Source organism: Aegilops tauschii, chromosome 6 (genome assembly GCF_002575655.3).
Source record: "Aegilops tauschii subsp. strangulata cultivar AL8/78 chromosome 6, Aet v6.0, whole genome shotgun sequence".
In the NCBI taxonomy this organism is placed as follows: domain Eukaryota; kingdom Viridiplantae; phylum Streptophyta; class Magnoliopsida; order Poales; family Poaceae; genus Aegilops; species Aegilops tauschii.
In genome coordinates this window covers 86,441,579-86,458,349 of record NC_053040.3, presented here as the reverse complement: position 1 = coordinate 86,458,349, position 16,771 = coordinate 86,441,579, and the positions used below count along the sequence as shown (strand labels likewise).

At 43.1% G+C, this 16,771-nt stretch overlaps 2 protein-coding genes across 3 annotated transcripts; both read left to right on the top strand.

Annotated features, from left to right (window-relative positions):
* Nucleotides 1–4,714: 4,714 nt before the first annotated feature.
* Nucleotides 4,715–10,365, top strand: LOC109761313 (protein arginine N-methyltransferase 5). 2 transcript variants are annotated; one of them, XM_020320113.4, is made up of 22 exons: nt 4,715–5,022; nt 5,115–5,321; nt 5,590–5,679; nt 5,789–5,845; nt 6,032–6,120; nt 6,252–6,327; nt 6,435–6,521; nt 6,714–6,795; nt 7,082–7,176; nt 7,270–7,305; nt 7,459–7,527; nt 7,995–8,063; nt 8,376–8,429; nt 8,580–8,654; nt 8,837–8,929; nt 9,024–9,127; nt 9,247–9,295; nt 9,367–9,453; nt 9,556–9,661; nt 9,746–9,833; nt 9,931–10,024; nt 10,089–10,365. In XM_020320113.4, exons 1-22 carry the CDS (start codon nt 4,879–4,881, stop codon nt 10,170–10,172), a joined length of 1,935 nt encoding a protein of 644 aa, XP_020175702.1. In that variant the 5' UTR covers nt 4,715–4,878; the 3' UTR covers nt 10,173–10,365. The 2 variants fall into 2 exon arrangements, with proteins under 2 accessions (XP_020175702.1, XP_020175701.1); XM_020320112.4 differs by having other exon boundaries at nt 5,789–5,866.
* Nucleotides 10,366–12,000: 1,635 nt separating this feature from the next.
* LOC109761314 (uncharacterized) lies at nt 12,001–14,562 on the top strand. Its single transcript, XM_020320114.4, has 6 exons — nt 12,001–12,414; nt 13,439–13,492; nt 13,602–13,682; nt 13,819–13,888; nt 13,989–14,077; nt 14,172–14,562. Exons 1-6 carry the CDS (start codon nt 12,223–12,225, stop codon nt 14,298–14,300), a joined length of 615 nt encoding a protein of 204 aa, XP_020175703.1. The 5' UTR covers nt 12,001–12,222; the 3' UTR covers nt 14,301–14,562.
* The last annotated feature ends 2,209 nt before the right edge of the window (nt 14,563–16,771 follow it).

Below are 16,771 nucleotides of genomic sequence, written 5' to 3'. Positions count from 1 at the left end.
ATGTATGCATTTGGTCAGTTATGTATATCTCAGTATCTTACAATGCACTTGGTCAGCAGCACCATCAATTTATCAAGTGTTGAATCCACATATAGATAAAAGTTGCAGATGAATTGAAGTTGCAGACAAGTGCAGAATCCACATAAAGTACCATATTACAAACCAAATCAAACAGTGCAGTATCAAGTACTTAGTGAGGCAGTGTTATGACAAACCAAATCAAACAGTGCACTTGCATACAGAGTAGTTCAACCACTTCAGCTAGTTACCACTTGCATAAAAGTAATCTTTCAGCCTCCCAGATGGCTTCCTGACCCTCTTTGACCCATCCTGCACAGCACTTGTAGCAGATTGTCTAGGAGCAATGAAAGATCCATTGCCAGCTCTATTGGCAGTAGCTGACCTGGTGTTCTTTGCTGGAGAAGACCTTGATGACCTTGTGTTCTTTGCTGGAGAAGACCTTGATCCATTGCCAGAAATAGTTGTGTTCTTCTTCTTGGGAGGTGGTACTAGTGTTGAAGAAGAGGTGTTGGGCCTGCTCTTCTTGAGAGGTGGTGGTACTGCTGTTGTAGCTGGAGCTGCCCTTTTCCTTGACCTAGAAGCTGTCTGTGTTGACACACTTGTTATTGGAGGAGGAGTTGGTGCAGGTGCAGAGGCAGCAGGTACCCTTGGTGGCCTTTGTGCAGTTGCAGCCATTGAAGAACCAGCCTCAGAGTAGTTTGCTCTATTTTCCTACACAACAATATTAGTTAGAACTATTTTCCTACAAATGAAATGAATGTAACAATGCAATGAATGTAACAATGGAATGAATGGACATACCTGGTGCTTGTTCAGCCTCATCTGGAACTTAGGTTTCAAAGGGACACCACAATTGTTGATCCTGTGCCCTTGCTTCTTGCAGTTGCTGCATGTCACTATACCAATCCTAGAAGTATCCTTTTTAGCTGGCACCTCAAACAGGCCTTTCCTCCTGGCAGTTTGTTTTTTACCTTTCTTTTCTCTAAAAACAGGGGGAGAAATATCATCACCAGGTGTATGAGGCCAATGGTCAGGACCTGGCACAGGGAATATTATGTGCTTATATGTTTCACAATACATGGGTTTCTTGAAGAAAGCAGAAACATAGTCTTCAGGGTGTATCTTCACTTTTTGCATTGCAGCAATGGCATGACTACAGGGGACAGCTGTCATGTCCCACCTCCTACAGTCACAGGTCTCATTGTTCAAATTAACACAATATGTGTTTTCAGAGCTACTAGTGACCTGCCATATGCCTGGCCCTGCCATGTATGCTTCACAATATTTAGCCCACTTCTTCCCCTCTTCTAAAATCTCTGAATAAGTAGGTGTGATTTCTCATCTGCATGTCTCTGTCTTCTCTCTGATCTTCTGAAACTTAATCATCAGCTTTGTTCTTATGCCCTCTAACATAGTCCTGATTGGTTTCTTCCTAACATCCAATATCATTCTATTGAAAACCTCACTAAGGTTGTTTATTAACAGGTCTGTTTTGCACATAGTGTCCATTTTATACCTAGCCCATGTATGCTCTGGTATCTGTGACAACCACTGCCAAGCTTCTAAACTTTCTTTTTTCAAATTCTCCATGCCTAAATCATGTCCATGTTTGGTAAAGGAATAGGCAGCCTGATCTAAATGTTTCTTAAGTTCCTCTCCTCAGAAACCAGCAGATTGAAAATTGGCATAAATATGTCTAAGACAAAACCTTTGTGGAGAGTCAGGGAATACATCATCTATTGCATTCAACAATCCCTATTCAATGTAGTGTAATCTTAAGTGTTACTACTGAATAACATTTTACTCATGGCAAATGTAAAGACTAGGTTCAGAAAAATACCTTCTGCCTGTCAGACATAATTGTGTATTTGCCAAACTTATTGCCAGTTCCAATGACTGTTCTCAACTGTGTGAGAAACCATGTCCAATTGTTTGTCTCTTCCTTATCAACAACATCAAAAGCTATTGGGAAGATGTTATTGTTGCCATCCCTCCCTGTAGCTGCCAATATCTGCTGACCAGTGCTTAGCTTGATGAAGCAACCATCCAGACCTGCTAACATGATAACATGAGTGCCTAAGTACATCAATGTTTAAAAATCATATAAATTTCTGAATATTTACCTATAAATGGCCTGCATCCATTCAGAAAACCCTCCTTGCATGCAAACAAGCAGTAAAACATATAGTGAAACCTTGGGGTAGGAGCTGGGTTAAGTGGGTCCTCATGTGTTGTTACTATGCACCTACTGCCAGGGTTAGTATCTAGCACACACTGCAGGTAGTCCCTTATTATGTGATACTGGAGTTTGTGATCTCCTTGCACAACCTCAACTGCTTCCTTCCTTGCCCTATATGCCAAGCTTTTAGGCACATGCACACCAAACTTCTTCTTTGTGTATGACATAATTGTGTCAACACCAGCTCCAGGGTTGGATCTGACTGTATCCTCACAAACCTTAGCAACCCAACTGACTGTCACCTTTGTGTTCTCTCCACTTGCTCCACAAGTGTGATTCAGGTTCATCTTCTTGATACTGAAAGTTGCCTCATGAGCTATCTTGGAGGCAACTATGTAAAACTCACAACCATGTTTTCTCTCAGAGCACCAAGCAATAACCCTACTTGGTTCATTTCTGTGATACTCAAAATTCCTAAGAGTCCTCACATGAAAATTTCTAAGTGCTTCTCTGAACTCAACTACATTTTCAAAGCACAAATGCATCGAAAACTGCTCATGTGCATCAGGCCTTTTTGGATCATACCATCTCCTCTCCTTCTTCTGCTTCTTCCTACTCTTTCTTCCAGATGGCAGCCTTGGTGCATCCTCTTCATCACTTATGCCAAAATCACCTGGAAAACATTACTCATCAGCTTCAGGGACATAATCTTCAAACTTGTTGTGCTCAGGTTCACTGTGAGACTTGCTAGTTGGGCCAGGTTTTCTAACTGGCTTAAGCTTTTTGGCTGCTTTTGTAGTTACAGCAGCAGGATCCACTACTTCTTCATCTTCAGAAACTATTGGTTCTTCCTCCCAAAACTCAGAAGGTTCTGAGTTAGCTGCACAATAGTGCTCTGCAGTATCAGTGCCGGCCTCATCTTCACCCCTACACCAAGCTTTGTAAGAAATCCCCCCCCTCTGTAATCACGCCTAAAGAACTCAAAATCTGAAGATGATTTGTCATCTTCAACTTCATCTTCGTCCTCTGGTACATCTTCTTCTTCTTCATCTGCTTCTTCTTCTACATCTTCTTCTTCCACAACTGTTTTCCCCTTGTTCAAATTGCTGCTTTGCTGTGTGTTCATGTAGGGCTCATCAGGGGTTAAAGATGGCAAGCTAGCATTAGAGGCAGGGTACAGAACACCTTCTTGTGAAACTCTGTAAACAACATGTTCACCAACATGATCAATGGGGATCTGTTCCTCATCAGCTGGGCTTGGATCAGTAGCTTTTCTGACACTGATGTTCAGTACCTTCTTATCAACAAATAAGTCAAGCATTTCCTCTAATGCCTCCTCAGTATCCAGGGCCTCCACACCCTCCAGCCCCTTTCCCTCTTCCTTTACATAAGTCAGAAATGCATCCATGCCATAGCCCTCCAACTCAACCAATGCTAATATGGTCAGATAACTGACATCTGAGGAAACCGAATACTTTTTCTCCATATTATCTATTCCTTGAAAATGTAGCCTCAAGTCCCAAATCTCATCATCTAAGCTGTAGGATTAAATTGACAAACAATTATTTTTTAAGTCACTGAACATTACTGAACTTTCTTCAGATATCAAGAACATCTATGCACTGACCAAACGCACTAACCAAATGCACTTTCTTCTACACTGACTTAACCAATAAAATACAGTAGCATGCCAAAAACAAACAATTACTAACCCTAGTTCTAATTTGAACTAAAGCACACGGAAATTTTAACTAAAGGACCCAGAAACATTGACCAGTGCTTACCTCACTCCACCAAAGGACGACGCCCAATGGTGGCCGCCTGCTGGATCAGTGTGGATGCGCTTCGCCACTGCCCTAGCCGCGCGGACTTCCAGATCTGAGCTCGCCGGATCTACATGAGCTGCGGGCGGTGATGGCTGCTGCGACCGCTGCGCCGGGAAGCTCGAGCTGCCTAGCCATTTGTCCTCCTCTGAGTGTCCACCGCCCTCCTGGCCGGTGCCGCCTTGCTTCAATAGCTCGCCGCCGACGACATTTGGCTGCGCCGCCGCCATCGCCCACCTAGGTCACCGCGGGGAGAGGAGGGGGAGTGAGAGAGTGTGTGGCCGACCACCCACTTTGGTTCCGACCGGACCCGGGTCGGCTAACGGCCGTTAACGGCCGCGCCGTGAGCGCGCGTGGCCACGTGGGCTGACAGATGGGCCCAGTCCGTCAGGAAAACGGTTAAAACGCTAGTCACCGTAGGTTTGGGTTTTTTGAAACAACGGACCGCGCGTTCGGTAGCTTTCTGAAAAAAATTAAAAAGTGGTAGTTTTTTGGAACCATAGCCTGTAAACTAGTAGTTTTACGCTATTTACTCGAATGGGGTCATAAAGATTCAATAAAAATTCCAAAATCTCGAAACGTTGAGGCTCTCACAATCGAATGAACTGCGCTCAGTTGAACTTTCCGCCCGCTACTGTAGAAATCGAACACCACGTGCTCGTGCTCATATCCATCCATCCAGGAAAAAAAGAGCGAATAAAAAACAAGAAACAAAAGCGAAGCCAGACAGAGAGGGGCAGAGGGCGTTCCTCTTCTCTGCCGACCAAAACCCTAAACCCTAGCCCGACTAAACCCCCTCCCCCCTCCTCCTCCGGCGGCGGCGCCAGCCACCGGCAGCCCACACACCAGGCGAAGATGCCGCTGGGGCAGCGCGCCGGGGACAAGAGCGACTCCCGCTACTGCGGGGTCGAGGTGCTCGACTTCCCCGCCGGCGACGGCCTCCCCGCCGTCCTCACCCACTCCCTCTCCTCCGCCTTCGACTTCCTCCTCGCCCCGCTCGTGAGTCCCCCTCCTCTCCCGCTCCTACCGCCGCCGCTGTTTTCTCGCGTCCTCCCTCTGAAACGGAGGCTTATCTGCCCCGCTCTGTGCAGGTCGATCCCGACTACCGGCCCACGCCCGGCGCCGTCCTGCCGGTGGCGGCCTCGGACCTCGTCCTCAGCCCGTCCCAGTGGAGCAGCCACATCGTCGGGAAGATCAGCGAGTGGATTGATTTGGATTCCGAGGACGAGCAGCTCCGGCTCGACTCGGAGCTCACGCTCAAGCAGGAGATCGCCTGGGCGACTCATCTCTCCTTGCAGGTCCATCCCCACTCGACAACACATTTATTATTACCCTGAGTGCTGTAAATGGGTAACTGCAACAACATATGAATTATCTAGTTATGCCATTTAACATTGTTGGGGTGTCTATCGGCTTTGAAGAACTAGAAACATGGATAACTCCTGTCCAGTTGACCGTCCGTGGATTCCTTAACTGCATTACTTTATTAAGCTTGATCTAGTTCATATGCATTATTAGAAAACAAGTTCTACAAAAGATGTGAATTCGTGGCGCATTTCCTTGCAGGCGTGTGTTATTCCTCCTCCCAAGAGGTCGACCTGTGCCAATTATGCTAGAGTTGTAAATAATATTTTGCAAGGCCTGACCAATATGCAGGTATCGCCCTCCCTATCCAATTTCATCTTTTAGTTGTTGAATAGGTGCCTTATATTTTAAAAATAGTTTGTCGACATCTAACTTTTATTTGCTCTGTTTCTTTCTTAAGTTGTGGCTTAGGATACCTCTGGAGAAGTCTGAATCTATGGATGAAGACCATGACAAAGTAAATAATAATAACCCCACGGTAAATGTTCGCTCTACCAAGCCTAGCAGGGGGTGCCTATCGCGCATTCAAGGCTAGCAGGCTGGCTAGGCGTTTGTCTGCCAGAGCAAAATGCTGCAGTCCGTTGATGGCTAAGTATACACACTGCTGCGTAACTCAATTGTTATTTGTTTTCTTAAATTACAGAGTGAAACAGTAGACTCGTGGGAATGGTGGAATTCATTCAGACTGTTATGCGAGCATAGCAGTCAACTGTATGTAGCACTTGATATCTTGTAAGTGATGATCTTGCATTGTCACACCAAAAAATTTCTTGCAAAATAAAGATTTCACTCTAATTTAGTAATTTCATCTATAATGCTAAAGCTTTGGTATCCCTTAATAATGTTGTCTATTCACTTATCAGGAGCTCGCTGCCATCAATGAACTCTCTAGGGCGCTGGTTTGGGGAGCCTGTAAGAGCTGCGATTCTTCAAACAGATGTAATCATACAACTTAATCAATCCATCTTGATGTGCAATCACCTCCCTCCTGGGGTATTACAATAGGCCTTGCATGTTTGCAGCACTAAATAATTTTACATCTGCAGGCTTTTCTAACAAATGCAAGAGGTTATCCTTGCTTGTCCAAACGCCACCAGACTCTGCTTACTGGTTTTTTTAACCATTCAGTTCAGGTAGGTTCTTTATTATGCTTCTTTATATTAAAGCATTTTTCTTCTTCGCATAACAGCATAGCCTTTTGAATTAATGGCGCAATACAATACGGCAATACCTGCCCTCCTTTTGCATTCATGGTTCTAAGCTTGAGAGGCAATTGATGTGTATGTCGTGTTCTGCCTGAAGCCCTGAATTCTGATTTTGTTTAGGTAATTATCTCTGGGAGATCAAATCATAATGTTTCCCAAGTATCTGAAGGAGTGCTCTCACGTGATGAAAACCACACCGAAGGTAACTCCTGTGAACTTTCAGATATGTTATAGTTCAGAGGGTCTTTAACTTGCACATGATTATGTAAACAATGTTTTCATTACATACATTTAAAGTGACTGCCGTACTCTAAAAAGTAAACTCTGCGAAGAGATCAAACTTAATTTCTCCTTTTTAATATGGGAAATGTGTCAAGTATTATTTTCCTGCTCTGTGAACTATATGCCTTGACTTGTGATACTTGCTGCAAAAGTACCATTTATTTCCATTAAAATGTGACTCACTCATGCCTAAATTGTTACTTCAGATACCCCCACTCAGCATGCATTGAGCCCGTACCTTGACTACATGGCCTACCTCTATCAGAGGATGGATCCACTTCCTGAGCAAGAACGCTTTGAGGTATCCACTCTAGTAGACTTCCTCTCTCATGACCCATTATTTATCTTATTCACTGGCATCTTCCTTGATCTTATGTTATTTGCCTTACTCCAGATCAACTATAGGGATTTCTTGCAATCTCCTCTCCAGGTAATTACTGTTTCGCTTATTCTCAAGTTCTAATCACCTGAAAGAAATTATTCTTTCTTGTGAAGTTATGGGGCATGGGTCTCCTTTTTAACTCCATTACAATGAATGTGGCATTCACTTCCTCATAACTTGTCTATTTATTTATTTTGGCAGCCTCTGATGGATAATTTGGAAGCTCAGACGTATGAGACTTTCGAGAAAGACACTGTGAAGTATACACAGGTTACTGTCATATAATTGGAATATGTCTATCTTTAATGCTATACATTTTGAAGAAGCAACATTGCCTTCACTTTATGTCAATAGTTTCCGTCAATACATTGTGAGAAGAAAGTTAGCTATTAAATTGAAGTTTCTAAAAATACGTTCTCATTTATTTCTTCCAAACTATTGACTATATCATGGTTCTTCTACTAGTTAGTACACCCTGAAAGTATTTGAGAATTACTATAACTGGCACAAGATCAATCTTGAGATTTATGGATGCATGCTTCAGCTATCACATTTTTAACACTAGCACTTAATAGCTAATGAACCAGGTTTTGTAAATAATCAAGGATAAAAAATCCAGCCCTTTATTAACTAGGTAGTCTGGAATTCTATTTTTTTGGCTGGTTGGTCAGTCTAACAGCACTCTTCATACCAGTATTGATCTCATTGCTAATTCCTTTTTTACATCATATGAACAGTATCAAAGAGCAATCGCTAAGGCGTTGGTTGATAAGGTCTCAGATGATGAAGTTTCCACAACTAGGACGGTACGATTGGCCCTGAACTTTGTAATCTTTTTCCTATATAAAATGGTTGCACTCCATACTTGAATCTCTTTAAACAGTGATTCATAGAGCCATGAGTTGGCAAAAGCATGCATTCATATCTTGTTTATGCATTGCCTCTTCTGCATCTGTAGCCAATCCAGCGTTATGCCTGTTTTATTTGTAATATTCCTAGGCTGAAATTGTAAACAGCTCACTGGAGCTTATTACCTGCACCACTCATATTAAACCTACATTTTTATTTTAATGTTATATTTAGTATTTAATCGTCTAATTATTCGCTGTTCCACAAAGGTCTTGATGGTTGTTGGAGCAGGCCGAGGGCCTCTCGTAAGAGCATCATTGCAGGTGAGTTCTTTTGCTCCTGACACTTGGGGTGTTACCACAAACTTTGATAAATTTGCTGGTGTTTAAATAACGTGCCTGTATTTTTTGTCGAAGAAAACTTCTTTGTTCATATTGTCCAGGAAGCTAAAGAGGCTTTCATATTAAATGCAGGCTGCAGAAGAAACTGGTCGGATGCTAAAAGTATATGCAGTGGAGAAAAATCCTAACGCAGTTATTACTCTTCATGTGAGTTCTTATATTTTCAGTTTTCAAGCTATTCCATTAGACAGGGGTGCAAGCTTGTCAGTTTAGGGATCATTGATGCATCTCTTTTTCCCTATCATTGTGTTGGTAGTCTGTTTTTGCCTTGCTGCGTTAATAAAAATATATCATATGATGATCTGATTGGTTTTCGGGCACCGGTGCAGAGTTTGATCAAATTGGAAGGGTGGGAAAGCATGGTTACTATTATTTCTAGTGACATGCGGTGCTGGGATGCTCCTGAAAAAGCTGATATTTTGGTATGCTGATACTTTTGTTCGAAAGTGACATTTCAAATCTCTTACCAGGCAGTCACAACTATGTCTTAACAATCTTACATGCAATTATGAACAGGTCAGCGAGTTGCTTGGGTCCTTTGGTGATAATGAGTTATCTCCTGAGTGTCTAGATGGTGCCCAAAGATTCTTGAAGCCTGATGGGATTTCTATTCCTTCATCGTACTGACCTTTTTCCCTTTTTGCATTATTATTATATAGTTGAACTTCTCTGCATTCTTTCGATTCTAGGTATCCTCATATTTCTTATTATTTGCTTGTTTTCATGTGTTCTGCTGCAGTTACACAAGCTTTATCCAACCAGTAACTGCATCGAAACTACACAATGACGTAAGTGCTTATGCCATCTCAGTGGTATCTGCAAAGTTTCAATAGAGCTTGAAGCGACTTGGTTTTTGCAGATTAAAGCACACAAAGATATTGCACATTTTGAAACGGCATATGTTGTCAAGCTACACCGAGTAGCAAGACTTGCACCTCCACAAGAGGTGAGAGACTGCACTTTCTGCTCAATATGCCCTTCGTTGATCATGCCTTCCTCCAATAACTATTTTCATAACGACATCTGATGATCACCTTTAAATGAGCAGGTTTTCTCTTTCGCACATCCAAACTTCTCACCAAAGGCCACCAACCAAAGGTATACCAAGTTACAGTTTGAACTACCACAAGACACAGGATCATGCCTTGTGCACGGTATGCTGTACTTGCCATTGGATTTCTATTCTGTAAAGCTGTACATATATCACTCTAACCCTACTTATCCAATCATTTTGGCAGGATTCGCTGGATATTTTGATGCCGTACTATATAAAGATGTCCATCTAGGAATTGAGCCGAACACATGTACACCAAACATGTTTAGCTGGTAAGTAGCAAACTGTCAACCTGCTGCTCTTAAAAACCAGCAACAACATTTTTTCCAAATCCTGCAATTTGGTCTGACATATTATGAACATTGCCAGGTTCCCAATCTTTTTCCCACTGAGGAAGCCCATATACGTGCCGTCAGAGTCGCCCATAGAAGTGCACTTTTGGCGATGCTGTGGTGCCACCAAGGTCAGTGTGGTTTCCATCGCTGTCGATCCTTTGATAAATGAATCCTTATCCGCTGTTATTTCAGGTGTGGTACGAGTGGGCTCTGGTGGCTCCGTCTCCATCCCCGATCCATAACAGCAATGGCCGGTCATATTGGGTCGGTCTATAAGTTGGAAAATCAGAATACTCTGTGTCGGTTTTTTGAGAGAGAAGAAATTGTCGATCATATGCTTGGTTTTTGAGTGTGTCCAGCTACCTGGATCAAAGAAACAGATCTTAGAACCTGGATACAGGCACATGCTGTAACTCGCAAGCTTTTGCTTTGTAACATCTTTTACTTCTTATTGTTGTTGCCGCGCTAATCCTTGTGCGTGCTAGGGTTTTAGGTGCTGAGCTCGTTATCAGTTTTGACATTGCCTTTTCTGTTCTTGAGGTGAACATGCGGAGACGCAGATCTAGTTTCGTGCTAGGGTAGTCAAAATGTGTTTCTTTCGTCTGGGATGCGAAGCAAGTGGCTTTACTGTAGAATCACAAACATGCATAGGGTTTGCTACTCAAATACTCCATCCGTAAACTAATATAAGACCGTTTAGATCACTATTTTAGTAATCTAAACGCTCTTATATTAGTTTACAGAGGGAGTATATTTCTCAATGCTTGGGAAATAACAATTTAGTTGTCACTCCTATGTGCCCCCAGAGGCCAGAGCAGAGCAAAACTGCAAAAGGCATTCTCAAGTGGAGCAGCAGGGTTGCACCGTATTAAGTACTCCGTATACGGTCCTTCTTTCCCTGTTTGCCCTGCATTTTCATACGGAAAAACTCCGAGGCTATACGCGAGTAGTTCTTGAAGTTGATTGTTTAGAGGTGGTACACCTGCGCTTGTTTTTGCGCTCTCCGATAGCGTCTATTCTTGCTGAGATTGAAGGGCTAGCCTCATCGTTTATTTATTTATTTATTCAACATGCATCGAGAAACTACCAACTTCTCGGCCCAATTGTGCGCAGAACATGCAAGCACACTTGAGGTCTCGAGCTGCTGGATGGACTCCCCCCCCCCTCTCCCTCCCTGCAAAAAAAAAGTGATACGTAAAAAGAATAAATAGAAAAACGGTATATTCTCACAACACATTAGTATGTTGGTCAGATAAATAATAAAAATTTAGGAAAAATATATTTCAAAACATGGTCAGTAGTATACTATGTACAAACATTTTTATGTCAGAATATCTGCTACTTTGTGTTTTTCAAAAAAAATACCAAAATTAGAGGAAAACATGTTTGTTCTAGTATTGCAGAAGATCACATGTTCTTGCAACATCCTTGATGTATTTGCAATTAATCTGAATCAATGTATCCAAAAGTTTTTATCTCCCCCACCTCCCATCGTACCTTTTTATAGTATTCAAAATTACTCCCTTCGTAAACTAATATAAGAGCGTTTACAGAGGGAGTATACTACAATGCTTGATATTTTTTTTTTCTAATCAGAATTAGAAATTTTATTTACTCTGACTCTATGTTATGTTCCCCTTAGTGAAATATTAATCCTCAAATTATTAACAAATAAAATAATAAAGTATGTAACGATCGATGAAAATACCAATAAATTCTATAGTTTTAACTTAAAACATCCTATAGTTAAGCATATCAAAGCCAACTTTACAACTTAAAATCAACATTCATGTGCATGTGTGATTCCTTTAGAACTTTTTCAAAAATAGAAAGTACTCCCTCCGTTTCAAAATAGATGACCCAACTTTGTACTAACTTTAGTACAAAGTTAGTACAAAGTTGGGTCATCTATTTTGGAACGGAGGGAGATGCCAGGCAGTAGTATTTCCTTTCCTTATTTTGTCACCCCACTTTTATGTTCTATCCCTCTTCCTCAAAATAAGGAAAAACCTCTCCCACACCGACGCTGACACGCGGGCCCACACTAGGGACCAACTGTAGCTAGCGTAGAAAACCGGAAAAGAATCGAGAAGCTTCCCGAGGCACGTGGGCACTCGCCGCGGGGGAGAATAAAAGAGTCAAAATTGGAGCGCCCCCATACCCCATACGATCCGCGACGCGCACAGAAATTTCTGGTGGCAATCCTCTCCTCTCCTTCTCCGGGGAAGAAGCCTCTCGATCCCCCGAGAAGGGGCGCGCGCCCTCGCCGATCTCCCTTCCTCGCCGAGAGATCTGTAGCGAGCGAGGGCTCAAGCTCAATCCACCGATGGAGGAGACGGCGGCCGTGGCGGCGGCGGCGGCGACGGAGACGGGGACGCCGGAGAAGTCGTCGTACAGGTACTGGGTGCGGCAGGCCACGGGCGAGGCGGCGCCCCCCCCCGTGCCCCGCAAGCTCGACCCCTCCGCCGCCAACGGCGGCGGCGGCAACCCCAACGCCCTCGGCTCCGTCTGGAACCAGGTCAGAGGCCCTTCTCTCCACACACATGTGCGCTGCCGCCTTAGGGGACCGGCAGCTATTTCCCGCGTTGCCTGGATGGAACACCATGAATTACTGTGATTCGGGAGCTCCTAATGTCTTGTTCGTGCGATGAGCCTATGATCTGATAATAATTAGCATACGTTTGTACATTTGGAAATGTCGATTCGCAGTCATAAACCTCCTTCGATCACCATGAACCCACCCAGTCGATTTGGTATCGGCAAATCTGCAATCTCCGTTTGCCGCCAGTGGATTGTGGGGGTGCATTCACCCTACGCGCAGGGAATTTGTTTACTGCCGCACATTGCAACACACAAGTGTTGCTGTTCAACAATATATTCTATCTAGATATAGCTAGATATGTTAAAAAAATATGTTAAACACTATTGAATATTGATGTAGATTCACAGAAAAATCAAAATATGTTAAAAAAAAAGGGAATGTTCTTCTGTTCTTTGAAGTTCCGCAACAAAGACTAGCTTTGCATCACATAACTTTGGTGTACTCTACAGCTCTGCTCTAGGCATAGTTGCTACTACTTGACCTCAAGCTCATAGTACTAATTTTACAAATTGCATAAATAGAGGAATAAATATGCAAAGGGGAAAGAGATCTGATTATGCTGGGGTTTGAACTACTGACGATACTTGAGCTATAATAATACTGGTGGTCTTGTACATTTAGAACAGCTGTGGCTGGCATCTTACTAGTGATAATCTATGATTCTCTTGAGTTAAATAGAGATATGGAGTACACTTATGGCGGTCTCAAGAAATTTAGGAACAGCCTTATAGCTTCCGAGGTTTTAGTTGTTTGGACAAATTTACTTCTATTGCTGACTCATACCATCTGCAAACTGTCCAGCTTTAGTTCTATTACCTTTGGCGTTTTTTTGGTAGTTGCTGTAGCTGCCTATTTTTTCGATACCGTTATCTTCTGGGGTGGTTATACTGCTAATTGCCAATCTACTATTTTCTGATATTTTTCATGTTTGCACTTGCAGGCTGGAACATGGGAGGAAAAGAACCTCAATTCATGGGCTAATGGTAGGATAAAGGTGCGTGGTTTAGTAGCCAGCTGTTTACAAAATGCTTGTCTAAAATAGTTCACTGATGTTTCCATTGTATTAAATTTCTCTGACAGTTATTGCCTCATATGTACTGTAGGATTTGCTGGGTTCTTTAGGTTCACTGGATTTCTCCACAGGGAAGGCATCCATTGATGAAGTGTCCAAATGCTCTGGCGATGTAAGCATGATGTCTGACAAGACCGTTCAATTCCATCAATTCATAACTATTTTTCATAACTTGATAACCTTTTTGCATGAAGTAATCCTGTCATGTGTAATTTAAACAACTAACCATATCCTTGGTGGTTTGACAGGCATTTCTAGTAACGGTTCGTAATAAGAAGAGAGTAGGTTATAATTATGAACTGAGCTTGAGATTTAAAGGTAAAACATATATATATCATGCCAAACATTGCAGCACTTCATTTATTTAAAATATGTATTACTCCATTGTCGCTAACTCGTTTGTGGTAATGCTGATTAGGTGAATGGTTAGTCAAGGAAGAGAAGAAGAAGGTCACTGGCCATATAGACATCCCCGAGTTTTCATTTGGTGAGCTTGATGACCTCGAGGTACAAATAACCACTACTGTTCTCTATAGTGCCTGTACCATTTATAATCAATTACTGGGTATTGGTTGTCTCAAACAATCCCTTCTGATTTCAGGCAGAAGTTAGGTTCACCGATACCCTCGAATGGGATGACAAGTCGCGGATCTGCAAGGATGTGAAATTGTTCCTTTCGCCTATAAAGGAGAAGCTGCGGACGTTCGAGCTAGAGCTGAAAGATAGGTAGTGAACGTCTGAGGCGGCAGGTGCTAGGTGCTGTTTTCGGTGTTGTTACCCATTCTTGTAGCCGGGACTCTCTGTGTTGTGTCGGATTTAAGCTATGCTGTCTAAGACTCTCGAGGTCATGTTATTCTTGTTTCTCCGGTCAGTGTAAGATTACACGGTTGCCACATGTCCGTTGATGACTTGGATTCTGTGTTGCTGTGCACATTTAGTGTCATGAACCCAACAGAAACACAGATGATGATGATTACGATGTCTCACCAGAATATGTTGTTATCTGTCCTGTGGAGATGTTAGTTTGAGCCTTCAATGAGGAGGTGTTTGGTTAGGCTTAACTTTGATTTTGGATTTTGGCTTATGAGCCAAAAATCATCTATTTATGTGAGCCAAAATAATCATCTATTTTGGCTTTGGCTTTTGAGAATTTTGGCCTATACCATTGCTGTAGGCCCCCCCGCCCTACCTCAATGAATGCAAATGCGGGCGATTGGCCACCCATCTTAAAAATCAACTTCTTCCTACTTCAGATCTCAATTATTAAATTGAGTCCATAAATGTGAAAGAAAACAGAGAAAATGATCCTTCACCCACGGGGAAGGGATGAATAGGGGACTACAAATTTTGGTTCTTTAGATATGCAATTAGGAGTATCTGTTAAGCAAACAAGCAAAGGAACTAGCTAATTAGCAAGCCGGCAAACCTACATACTCCCTCCGTTCCTAAATACTTGTCTTTCTAGGCATTTCAAGAAATGCCTAGAAAGACAAGTATTTAGGAACGGAGGGAGTAGTAGGTAAAAGATGCGGAAAAGAACTAAACACAAGTGAGTCGACAACATGGAATTTATCCTGATGTTCACTCTTTGGGAGTGCTAATCTTCACTAGAAAGAGATAATGCTAAAATTGCAATCTAATTTATTATATACACTAGACACTAATTGTTTGACAACTTAATGTTGTTTAAGGAGTATTTGCTAGGATTATGATGATATTTAAAATAAATTACACTACTTGGCACCTCCAATGGCATGATTTTAGGTCTGCCACTGGCTAGAAAGGTGCCGAAGCCAAAGCTTCGGAGCGCTACCAAGTGGTTCATTTTATCCTCCCTTCGAGCCATCCCTAACAGATGAGACTTAAATCACTCGGGGTTGGTCTAGAAGGTGATCAACACACTTCTATAATATTTTTAGAGCACACCACAAGTAAGAAAGCCTCCGGATCTTGACTCCTGCCGCCTAAGAGTCCAAATATCTTTTTTTTGGAAATGGAGGCATGCCTTCGGCCTCTGCATCATGATGATGCATGCAGCAAGAGTCCAAATATCTATGAATAACAAATCCTCAAAGAAATCAACAGAGAACTCTAATCAATTTGGTGGAAGTGTGGATCAAGGGATCCTCTCTCTTTTCCCTGAAAGGAGTGGAATGATTTGGTGAAGGGATAAAGAGTAAATAGAGCTTTGAAGCTTTATGGATTTATTTCAGACCTTTCAGCGATGTGCATTCAATGGAAGGAGAAGCTCTCGTCGACTACGAAAGCATCTATGACGATCTCGTCAATCTCAAGATGATGTGCATTCAATGAAAGCTTCAAAGCTCAGTCTTTCGGAGGTGCTCATAGGAATAAGGTCTGTGTGTATGTGTTCATAGAAGTGAGTGTGTGTGCATATATATGAGCGTCTTCGTCTGTACCGTGTTAATTTTTTTTTAGAGTTTTGGAGCTTTTAAAAATGGAGCAAGAGTAAAGAGCTCAACTCGATATAACGGGGAAGGATACCCTTGGGGAAGATAAAGTTGGCTTTATATAGCCCACATATAAATCTGGCTGTTGGAGTGTCCCGACACGTCCCGTAAGTTCCAGAAGGAGCTTAGCAAACCCACACAAAGCCCGCGGACGCCCGAAAAAGTTGGATCGCACGAGGCGATCAAGGAGGCGACTAGGGATCCCTTGCGCGCCGCCGGTGACGCCGCCGGTTCCCTCTCTATCCGTCGGCCGCTCCGGCGGCGGGAGGAAGGGCGAACCTCGGGTCTGTTCACTAGGTGGGTGTGTGGTAGGGTTAGGGTTGAGGGAGACGCTGCCGAGGCCGTTGCGGTGGTGTCGCGTCGGAATAAGTTTCTCCGGGTTTCGTTCGCGGTCAGGCGAGGCTTTTGCCTTCGTCTAGGAGCCAGCGGTGTTGGGGATCCCTGGATCTCGTCGAGGTTGTGGGCGTTGGTGGTTGGAGGTCCATCGGCACTGGCCGTTTGGATCCTCAGATGGGCGATGGAGGCAGGGAGACGAAGACCTTTCTTCTTCCTTGTTGGTATGATTTGCTGCTGCTGTTCTTCTCCTTCCTCTGCGCTGATGCTGGTGGGAGATCCTGCTTTGTCCAGGCGGATGGCCCGGCCGCGGTGTTGGACCGGTCGGATGACTCGAGTTCTCTTCCTTCCAGAAGGGACACTTTTCGCGGTACTCAAAGCCAAAGATGGCGACGGC